The sequence below is a fragment of the Lactuca saligna genome, chromosome 9, assembly GCF_052625555.1.
Source record: "Lactuca saligna cultivar CGN05327 chromosome 9, ASM5262555v1, whole genome shotgun sequence".
NCBI lineage: Eukaryota > Viridiplantae > Streptophyta > Magnoliopsida > Asterales > Asteraceae > Lactuca > Lactuca saligna.
In genome coordinates, this window is record NC_136425.1 from 6,374,148 (window position 1) to 6,386,062 (window position 11,915).

At 35.7% G+C, this 11,915-nt stretch overlaps 1 protein-coding gene across 1 annotated transcript; it reads right to left on the reverse strand.

Annotated features, from left to right (window-relative positions):
- Nucleotides 1-993: 993 nt before the first annotated feature.
- On the reverse strand, nt 994-2,236 carry LOC145017642 (calmodulin-like). The gene is made up of 4 exons (XM_078975632.1): nt 2,096-2,236; nt 1,828-1,988; nt 1,610-1,687; nt 994-1,497 (listed from the first exon to the last, which is right to left on the reverse strand). The coding sequence occupies exons 1-4, from the start codon at nt 2,169-2,171 to the stop codon at nt 1,360-1,362; spliced, it is 453 nt and encodes a 150-aa protein (XP_078831758.1). The 5' UTR covers nt 2,172-2,236; the 3' UTR covers nt 994-1,359.
- Nucleotides 2,237-11,915: the final 9,679 nt, after the last annotated feature.

Here is an 11,915-nt window from a genome sequence, read left to right on the forward strand (position 1 = left end):
TAAAGAAATAACTTTTTAAAAGAACGTAAATGCAATATTTAATAAAACATTTTTTTGTATATAAGTACGATTTTTCTGCATTAATACGTATAATATGAAGAAAAAAAATACTTACGGCAAAAAAATATAAACTTAAGGATAAAAAAGTAAAAATTTGTAAACTTAAGGGTTTTTTTTTTTTTTTGCAAAGTTAATATAATGGTAACTGCATGGAAAACTTGTTATAATCGGTAAAATGATAAAATCGAACATTTTTTTGGAAAGTATGAGGGTAAAAACAGACATAAAATCCAACTTCGGGCAAAAAAAAAAAAAAAAAAAAAAAAAAAAAAAAAAAACCTGAAGGGTTTTTATGGTAACCCAAAAGAAAATCGATGAATGTGGTTTTTTAGGACAAATATTTGAAATAAAGTTTTTTAAAAGTTTGTCATGGATTATTTATGTTGCATAATGACTAAAAGGTTTGTATTTGACATTATGCTTTAACAAAATGTCACCTTAAATCATATATGCATATAAAAATAAATAAAATTAGAAAAAAATATATAAAATTATCTATTATATATAAGAAGTCATCTTAAGTCATTACACATGATATGATTCGTCACGACTTGTAAAAACTTAAGATTTAATGTTGTCATCAAGTTACTATTTGGTCCCTACTATTTGTTCGTGTTACGTGTTTGGTTACATTAGATTATTATTTAAATAGAGAAAAATAGTAGGGTAGATTAGGTAAGGTGAATGGGTAGGGTTGAGAGTGGGTTTATTTAAATAAATTAAAAAATCAAAGGCAAAATAATTTTTTTAGGTAAGAAATTGACTAAACGCGTAACAAAAACAAATGCTAGAGACCTTCCAAGTTAAAAAATAAATTATGGTTGAAACACGTAAATTACCCTAAACCATAGAGACCATTTGTGTAATTTACTCTTCATCAAATAATATGCTTAAATAGTTAAATTTTCACGAAAACCATATATTTGACATGGGTATAAAATAGAGTTCTTTTTTTATTCATAAATACTTTATTCAAATACGTAATGAATAAAATACAAAAAGTACAAAATAACGTATTCCGTTTTTCCTTGTCATATTCAATCCGTACGAAACTAACGAGAAAAGATTAGATCCCACAAAAACCTTCTTCGTTCCCTTGTTTTTCTTTTCACAACATGTGAAAGTAAAAATTAAAACTTAAAAAAAAAAAACAAAAAAAAGGTAACTTAATATCGGAAAGTGAGAATATAAAATAAGAAAGAAAATAAAAAAATCCTCTCGTTTGAATGGTTTACGAGATTAAGTTAATTTAGTCTTATTATGAAAAGCACCAAGTAAAATTGTTTTTGTTTATCTTCTTCATGAAGAATTCATCATAACCCTAACGAATTCCTCGTAGCTAATAACACCATCACCATCAAGATCAGCTTCTCGTATCATTTGTTCCAACTCTTCATCTTTTAATCGCTCCCCCAAATTTATCATCACGTTTCTTAGCTGCATACCGTAATAGATTAATTATTTGTATCCTATATTATATATATAGTTTTGGGATAAATAAGCTTTCATTATATTTGTTATATAGTACAATATATATAGTAATAGTTACCTCATCTGGTGAAATATAGCCATCTTGGTCTCGATCAAATACTTTAAAAGCTTCTTTTAGCTCGTCGCTCACGCTATCCTGTTAATTCCCGTAAATCATTAGTATAGCAAATAGGCATTATAAACTTATAACAACATAATGGGACACTTACTTCGTGTTTAATTTATTTATTTACCTCGTTATTTGTGAGAAAGGAAAAAAAAAAAACAAGTACTTACTTTCATTCTTTTGGACATGATACTGAGAAACTCATCAAAATCAATAGTGCCTTGTTCATTTCCATTATCAACTTCGTTCATCATCTCTTGGACATCTTCGTTAGTAGCATTTTCATTCAACGTCTGAATCACACCAATCAAATCATCCGTACTTATCAACCCTATTAACATAACGACACAACAAGATTCGAAGACATTAAGCAACTTAATTAAACCAGTAACACATTTTCTTAAATAAATAAATAAAAGAAAGAGAACATAAACATACCATCGGAATCCTTATCGATCATGGAAAATGCTTGACGAAACTCGTTAATCTGATCATATGTGAGTCTTTCAGCCATCTCAGCCTACTTGTTATTAAAAAACGTTGATTAGACAAAGATATATAAACTGAGAGAGGAGAAGAGGTTTTTTGCTTTCAATTATGAAAAGAATGGTTGAATAAATAACAACCAATGGCGTAGAAAATGGGTAAAAAGTCATAAATGTCCAAAAGAGAATTCTTCATTCAATAAATTATAAAGCAAAAGAAGTCGCTTCTTTGAAATTTAAATCGCTGACTCACATATCCTTGTTCCCAAGAGTCAACCAAAGCCTTAAACTTTCAGCTTGGACGATCTTGACTTTGGAAGATTTGTAAATTTTCATATATACTTTAATAAAAATATTTTATTATAAATTATAAATAGTAAAGGTAACCAAGTCAACAATATCTATAAACGCGCATGCAACGATCTTTGTATTTTGTTTTCTTCTTTTCTGGCTTCTTATTGGTTTGTTAATGCATTTGCCCGTTCAAAAAAAAAACATTACCTATAATTATAAATGAGTTGATTGGCTTGGTGTTAATCGATCTGCCAATTGAAAATTTTTAATTAAAGAGATGGTTTGAATTATTTGAAAATTGTCCAGAATGAATTAAATGCACACGCTTTATAAATTGATTTATTAAAAAAAATATGGCCATATTAATAGATAGTTATAGTATTAAAATATATATAGATAAACGGTGTTGATGGGTCGACCAACTCGACTCAAAGCGTTTTAACATGTATCAGCATATTAACTAGTTATAAAATCATATAATATAGACCGAATAATAGATTTATATTGTGTAAATTAAACTGTAAAAGTCATTGATGCAAGCAATACTATAATATGAATAAATATATCTACACTAACAGAGTAACAGAAATATTATTATGCTTGCCAACAAATATTATTGTGTGATGGTTATAAATGTAACTTATAATATTTTATACATTTAAAACAAAATCAAAAAGAATATTCAACAAAATATATATTATAAAGTCATAGCTAAAGTACATTACCAGTCCAGTTAAACAATGTTACAGTCTTGCATGATTCATAGACTGATAAGTTCGTTTTACCAAACCCCAAATCAAAAGCATTGAACGAGTCATGGTCTAGTAGATCCAAGATGAAGTTACAATCTCTGCTGCTTATGGTACAACTTGTTACAGAATCAACGACAAGGTTTAAACTTTAAAGTACAATTGAAGACTTCATCTTGGTCAAAGGTTTGAAAATATGAAGTCAATGAAAAATACCATTATATGTGGAAACTCTTCGATGGTCTTTTAAGTTGAGTATAAATCGGAGCATGTGTGATACAAAAATTTACTAAGAATATTTACGCATTTGGGTTCTGTTTGTGGCTTCTATTAAGCCATGAGGTAGCTTAGAAGTTAGAAGTGTAGTATATAGGTTTGGATTTTTCATGAGCTATTTTAGGCGATGGTTGTGGGTTACAACAACGTCATATTATTCTTTGCTTCCTATTATTCTGCATTGTTATTTAGACCAATTAATTCAACCACAAAACATTATTAACACAAATAATGACTTTTTAACATCAAAATTTTACGTTTTAACCATATGCTAAAATTTTATAAAAAACATATTTTAATAATATTATAATAATTAATATTTTCCTTATCATTATATATTTATATTATGATTCTATTTAACTTAATTATTACTAATATTTAAAATTAAGGAGTCTAACACAATAACCTAATTTTTAAGGATTTTATCTAAATACTTAAACTTAGCTTATTGTTATGGGAATAAACAATAAGCATCATCTTTTTTTCCTATCCAAACACCCCCGTACAATAACTACAAGGTGTCCAGCACGTTACATGGATTGAATGTAATTCTGCATGACTCTTCATGTGAATGTTTGCTACCCTCTTCAGAGTAAGTTGATTTACTTTTACAACAGAAAGTGACTCTAATACTTTAGTTAAGGTAAACAAGAAGTTATTACTATATAAACTTGCAGGTTTGTTTTATTGAAGAAATATAACTTAAAAACTTCAATTGATCATAATTACAGGAACCTAAAAACTATCTTCTTATACTAAACGTATCTTCTTAACATTAAACTAGGATTCCTAAAAACTTTCCATATAAGCATTCCTTATAGCTCAAGGAAGACTTGCAAACCTTGGACAACACTCCAAGTCTTGGACGATCTGGGACAGAACACGTAAGCATACCATATATGTCTCAATAAATTCACCAACAATCACCCCCTGAATTTCTGAGTCGATGGTAATTCTTGCACACCAAGCAACACTCTCATCTCAGCGAACCTTGTTTGAGTTAAGGCCTTCGTAAGTGGATCTGCTCGTTGCTTGTCTCCTGAAACACGTTCAACAATCACTTGCTCGTTTTCCACACGCTCTCGAATAAAGTGGAATCGAGTGTGAATGTGTTTGATTCTTCCATGAAAGACATGATTCTTTAACAATGTTATTGTTGATTTGTTGTCTATGCGAATCAACACCATCTGTTTCTTTATTCCTATCAGCTCAGCCAATAACTCCCTTAACCATACTGCCTAACACGCAGCTGCAATAACTGCCTTGAACTGCGCTTCACATGATGACAAAGCTACGGTATCTTGTTTCCGGGAGCACTAACTGATAGGTGAATCACCAAGGTAGAAGACATGCCCTGTTATACTCCTGCCATCATCAATATCCACATTGTGACTGTTATCATTGTGACATATCAAGCTCATATTTTTACTTGGTTTATATACTATCCCAAAAGATAGAGTACCACGCAAGTAACAAAGAATTTGCTTAATACCGTGCGTATGAGATTCTCTTGGACTTTACATATAACAGCTAACTACTCCAACTGAATATGCTGAATTCGGACGAGTGTGTAAGACATATTGTAAACAACCTACTGTTTTTCGATAATAGGTAGCTTTAACTTTTGGTTCATCTTCAGCTTTTGACAACTTTAGTCCTGGCTCCATCGGACATTGAGTTGCATTACACTCTTGCATGCCTGCCTCTTTTAGAATCTTCATAGCATAACTCTCTTGCTTCACCTTTACACAACCATTTTCTTGCAATACTTCAATGCCTAAGTAACAAGTTAGTTCACCAAGGTCCGACATTTCAAATTGTAACGTCATTAGTCTCTTGAATTGGTTTATAAACTCTAAACTTGTTCCAGTCACGAACAAATCATCTACATAAACCACAACTATTATGTATTATCCATTTGCAACCTTTCTATAAACCGCATTTTCTTGCATGCATCGTTTAAAACCAATATTTCTCAATGTGTTATTAAGCTTTAAATTCCATGCACGTGGAGATTATCGAAGACCGTATAATGCTTTTGCTAATTTGTAGATTTTTGTTTCTTCACCTTACTTCATGAAACCTTCCGATTAGCACACGTACACTTCTTCTTTTAAATATCCATATAAAAATGTCGTTTTTACATCTAAATGATGAATCTTCCATCTATTTCCGGCTGCAAGAGCAATCAATATTCTTATTCTCTCGAGTCGAGTTACTGGCATGAATACTTCATCAAAGTCAATGCCTTGCTCTTGTACATAGCCTTTTGCTACTAGACGAGCTTTGTACCTTGTAATTGATCCATTCGTCTTTTAATTTTATGCAACCATCTTAACCCAATAGGTTTAGCATCTTTAGGTGGAGGAACTAATTTCCAAGTATTGTTCTTCTCAATGGAGTCAATTTCAGCCTTCATTACATCGAGCCAATTTTTGTTCGCTTTGGCTTCCTTAAAATTCTTTGGTTCTTCATTGAATGACAACATTAAATGATCAACATCGAACTCGTAGTCATTTAATCTTCTTGGCAACACTAAAGTTCGAGTGGACCGCCGAAGTGGGAAAAAACTTGCATCGTTATTTTGATCATCAACAGGTTACAATAGGTTGCTATCATCGTTATAAGTGTCATTAGTTTGGTCAGTTTGGGTCAGATCAGTGAATCGTTCAGTTTATGTTGTAGTTGGGATCTAACCACCATTATCTTGGGTTGCTTGACCATTACTCCATGTAACATCCTAAGTTCAAGGGTGCAAAGTTCAAGGTTTAAAGTGAAAATGTGAATGATCAACTCGACGAGTCCATGGGTAGACTTGGCGAGTAGGGTCGCGATTCTGGTCGCGTGTCTAGTGGCCAACTCAGCGAGTCGGTGGCTGGACTCGGCGAGTTGGTGTTGTGTGGAGAAAACCCTAATCCCGGGGATTTGGCCCTATATAAAGAACATAATACCCTCTCCCTAGCCTCTTTGCTCTTCCTTGAAGTCCAGAAACCCTAATATTCGTTGTGAGAGAATTAGAGAACATTTGGATCTTGAAGGAGTGTTTGTTAAAGAGATCTTTGAAGATTAAGAGGCTTGGAGCAAGGGGCTTTTCAAGGTTTTGACTTATTCTTTTGTTGAAGCCTTCTTTTGAGGTAATGATTCGTTGCTTGAGCTATTATCCATCTAGATCTATCATTTGTGGGATTTTTGGGTGTATATCTAGTGTTATCTTGAGTTTGGAGGTTAGATCTGAGGTTGCTACCTCAGATCTAGAATAGTGATGATCCAAAAGAGCATAAAGTCCCTGTTCAAGAGCTGTTGATGAAGTCTTTTAGCCCCCAAACCTTAGACCAAGAGTGTATTATGCTTAGATCTCCTTGGATTCACGTAAAGTTTGCCACTTTACGTGATGGATGGCTTGTATAAGAGTAGATCTATGGATCGGAGACCCTACATGGCTTGGAAAGCCTCTGTATGGTTTAAGAGCTAGTGGTACTCGGCGAGTCACATGGGTGTACTCGGCGAGTTGCATGAAGATAGGAAGAAACTTGGCGAGTTGGTTGAAGATAGCCTTGAACTCGGCGAGTCTGTTCTTGGACTCGACGAGTCTGGTCTTGAGGTCCTAATCTTTTCTGGTTAAGCTGAGAATCGGTGAGTCAAGGGATGACTCAGTGAGTTGAGTACGGTTTGACTCAGAGTTGTGGGACTCGGCGAGTCTTGGAGTGACTCGGTGAGTTTATTCGTGTTATGGGAGTTTCAGAGCATGGGGACTCGACGAGTCAGCGAGTTGACTCGGCGAGTAGTGTCAGTCAGGAGGGTTGGCTTTGACTGAGGACTTTGAATTTGACCAAGAGTTTACCAGTTGACTTCCAGGGGTATTTTGGGTTGTTATTGGTATTTATTGGTTTCGGTGATTCAGTGGTGGAGTTCGTGACGGTGGTCGGAGCAACGTGATCTTGTTCTTCATTCGGCAGTAGCAGGTGAGTCTTCTAACTATACTTTACCTAGAGTGGTAATAGAGTTATGTGATAGAGTTATTGTATGTTATCTATGCTATGTGTGGCACTGCATTATTTCTATGTGATTTATGCTATGTGTATATCAGAGTTAGGACCGGAAGGTCCACAGAGCTAGGACCAGAGGATCTACAGAGTTAGGTTTAGAGTTATGTGCCAGTGTAATTGTATGCTAATTATTTTCTAAGATTTATTGTGATATGTTATATGCATGATTCTGAGTTATCAGAGTTAGGACCTTTGGGTCCATAGAGTTAGGACCAGAGGGTCTACAGAGAGTTGGGACTGGAGGGTCCCACTGAGACACACAGACCAGAGGGTCAACAGAGTTATAGCCTTGAGTGGCTAATATGTGTTAGAGTGGTATTTTGGGGAACTCACTAAGCTTCGTGCTTACAGTGTTTGTGTTATGTGTTTCAGGTTTCTCAGGTTCACGGGACGGCACCGGCTCGATTGTACACATCGGGGGAAGCGTTTGTTTGAGGATCCTGATTTATTAATTGATTGAACAAAAGAGTTATGTATTGTAAATTAAACAAATGGGATTTTTATAAAAAGCGTTAAAGAGATAAACTATTTTAATTTTCAAAAATTTGTTTGAAAAATTACGGTGTTACAAGTTGGTATCAGAGCCGTGGTTTGAGGGATTCGGATGCACCTTCGGGTAAATATGGACTCAAGCTGAGGAAGTACGACAAGTTTTCAAAAGAAATGATTTTCTAAAAGTGAATAAGAGTTCAAAGAGGAAGCGATAAAAAGCAATGTGTACAATCACCCTGAGCCCGAACGGTGATTTCCCAAAATACCATTACTTTTGTGTTATGAGATATTTATGATATATTTATAAGATATTATGCATGCTAGAGATAGACTAGGTATTCCATATCTTAGGACTAGAGTGGCCTGATTTGTGATGCCTTAGTCTAGGAGTTGTTGTTATATGTGATGTGCTTTTGAGTATGAGTAAGAGTATTCAGTTGGAATCCTTTTAGGGGATTTGAGTAGAAGAGTAATCTAGAAGAGACGCCTAGATGAGTATTGTGGTGTTTATCGAAGAATAGTTAGAACCCGCGAGGGGCAGAGTTGCAGAGTTTGGTGGTACCTTGAGAATGATCAGAGCAAGTGGAGTAATTATCCAGAGTGAGCTCTATGTATTCTTCGATGTCCAAATGTTGTTTGCTTCGTGCTTCGTGGAACTCTCGATGATGGGAGTCAGCTACCAAGTAAATATGACGATATTCAGGAGGTAGATGACTGGCATCATTAGGAGCTCTTCAGCAGCTGATGGCGGAGAAGTGGGAGTGACCTTAGCCAAATGAGTACACTGGTAGAGTAGAGCATTTCACCGAGGAGCGAGCACACGTGGTAGAATTGGTGAACAAGAAGGTTGAGCAGCTACTTAGGAGCTATGGGATGGTCCGTGTGGAAAGTATGGGTAGATGTGGCAGGTTGTATGGGCCCGTACTACCAAAAGCATAGGATCCATACTCGATACAGGGAGTATTCTGAAGGTTCTAAGTAGCATATTGAGGAGTGATGTCATGGTTCGAGTACCATACATCGTAACAGATTGAGGAGTGATGTCATGGTTCGAGTAGAAACCCAAAAGTCAAATACTATTGAACAAGGGCCCAAATCAAATAAAAAACACATTTGTATTTTTTTCATTAAGGCAAAAGACGTCTTTTTCACCAATTTGTCGTAGGGTACGGTTAGTCTTCCTCACTTCGCGCGTAAATAACCTACAATCTCAAGATTATTCACGAGTTAAAAACGGCCGACGATTCTAAACAAGAGTGTTTTAATCGTTGATGTCTCTTCCTGTTATCACAATCTCAGAACATGTAACGATCTTCACAGAGATCACTTTCAGTCGTTGAGTTCTATTCTTGCACAGATTCTCCTCACGAGAATATTGAGTAGTTTTACTGCTTGATTTCTCCAAACAGATTATGGAATCGCACAGGAGGGAATACTTGTTGTCGCCAAAGGATGCTGAGCAGGTATCGATTTTCAGGAACAAATTTTATCTGTGAACTTGCCTTCTTCCTTTGCTATGATACTAATTAAGGTAAACAGGAAGCTATTACTTCATAAACTCGCATGTTTGTTTTATTGAAGAAATATAACTCAAAAACTTCAATCGATCATAATTACAGGATCATAATATCTGTTTTATACTAAACTTATCTTCTTTGTATTAAACTAAGATTCCTAAAAACTTTCCATATAAGCATTCCTTATGGCTCAAGGAAGACCTGTAAACCTTGGACAACACTCTAAGTCTTTGACGATCTGGGATAGAACATGTAAGCATACCATATCTGTCTCAGTAAATTTATCAACATTAGTGCTCTCCAAACCTTCTTCTTTTGCTATTATTACATCACCATGGAGGATATTAATATGAATGACTAATGACATGATGAATCAAAATGTTGTACTGAACTTACATGATAAGGTTCCACATCCCCTTTAACATCTAAATCTTTATAAATATCTTCTTCCAAAGTGTATGCCAGTGTCCTTTTATCTTCCACTACAAACTCATCAAAGCTATATATATCATCATTTGATCTTTGTGAATACTGATAATCTTCCACGTTAGTAGTTACTAACTAATTCATCTAGACAAATACAACACAGAAACATATATATATTGTTTCTGACCATAAGCTGTGATGAAAATGGTGGGCTACCCTCATGATGAATTCCTTGAAAAGAAATAGATGAAATATGGATATAAGGAATTAAGGGAACTTCAATACCAGCTGTGAGCCAATCTTTATACTGCAATGCCATATTCTGTGGGTCGTTAGATAAATATTCAACTTATTGGTTGTACCACTCTTCTAAATGTGAAAAATGAGGGTGAAATACGGTTTCCCATAACTTATGTACCAAACTAGTTCGAGCTGTAAATGGTGAATCAGAAGAAATATGCAAAAGATGTGTGGTTGTTATACGTTTTTTTTTTCTTTTTGTAATTGATATACCACACTTAAGTAGAAGTGACCACAACCTAATAGAATGGAATTAGGAATTTCGGAGATAAACTCGTCCTTTAGATCGTTTGCATTTAGACATATAACTACACGAAGTTGGAAAGAAATTTTTTTGACCGCTTTTTGTAATGACCGAAAAATACAACCAATTTAAATTTTTCAAAAACAACCTGATTTCATTAAATTGTTTACAAAAAGGTTTTCAATACAAATCATTTAGAGTATTCCCAGAATCACATTGCTACAAAATCATGAGGAGCGGTACGATCACGCCTTCGCCTTGCCACAGTCTTCTGAAGAACCTGAAAAACATTAAACCACAACTGTAAGCCCAAAAGCTTAGTGAGATACCCCTGCGTGGGGCCTACAACATATCCGGACCGCTCGCTGGGCCTTCGGAACAACCGGTCCGCCCTAAGTATCTTGGCCTACAACACAAAGCAGGACCGCCTCAACCCATCTCCAGTCCAAGCAACCATGTACACATAAACATATAATCATATAACAGTTCACATTCAAACAAGCCGATCTAGCAGATCACATAGCATAACATACTCTAAGCAGGATACCGACCTAACAGGTCATTAGCATAGCATCTCCCTATCTCTCAGCATATTGATCTCAATCAGGTCTCTAACATATACCGTCCTAACTCTCAGGATGCAAGCATATCACAACAACAAAATAATAACAACTACCCGGATCTCAATCCGATAAGGGTCGGCCTTGGTGCCTTAGACCCTGTTGATATAGTGAGGATAACTCACCTCGAAACTACCGGCTGAAAGGATAAGATCCCGCTGCTCCAACCCTGACACGAACTCCTCCACTGAACACCGAAACATTCAATTCAATAAATACCCTTAATTACCAAAATACCCCTGGAAGACAACTGGTCAACCTTGGACAAAGTCAAAGTCAACCCCTGACTGACCCTACTCGTCGAGTCAACCCGATGACTCGCCGAGTCCCTATGCTCAGAACTTCCCTCCATCAGCGACCCAACTCGCCGAGTCACCCCAAGACTCGCCGAGTCCAACAACTCTGAGTCCACTCGCACCCAACTCACCGAGTCATCCCTTGACTCACCGATTCTTGACTCAACCAGGAAATATTGGGACTCTTCGACAAGACTCGCCGAGTCCAAGAACAGACTCGCTGATTCCAAGGCTATCTTCAACCTACTCGCCGAGTTCCAGGCCATCTTCAAGCAACTCGTCGAGTCCACCCATGTGACTCGCCGAGTCAACCCGATCTGAATCAATTAAAAAGCACTCCAGGCCATGCAATTGATCCAAACACATAGATCCAACCTCCTACAATCCATCCATCACGTAAAGTGGCAAACTTTACGTGAATCTAAAGAGATCTAGGCCTTATTCACCTTAGAACTAGGGTTTGGGACATGATAGCTCCATTAACAACACAAGAACAGGGGCTTTAATGCTCTT

Coding starts and splice junctions, on each gene's coding strand:
- LOC145017642 (XM_078975632.1), bottom strand. CDS start 2,171: ATGGCTGAAAGACTCACATATGATCAGATTAACGAGTTTCGTCAAGCA. Junction 1,688..1,827: donor TCATGTCCAAAAGAATGAAA/GTAAGTACTTGT, acceptor GGGAATTAACAG/GATAGCGTGAGCGACGAGCT. Junction 1,498..1,609: donor GCTATATTTCACCAGATGAG/GTAACTATTACT, acceptor TACGGTATGCAG/CTAAGAAACGTGATGATAAA.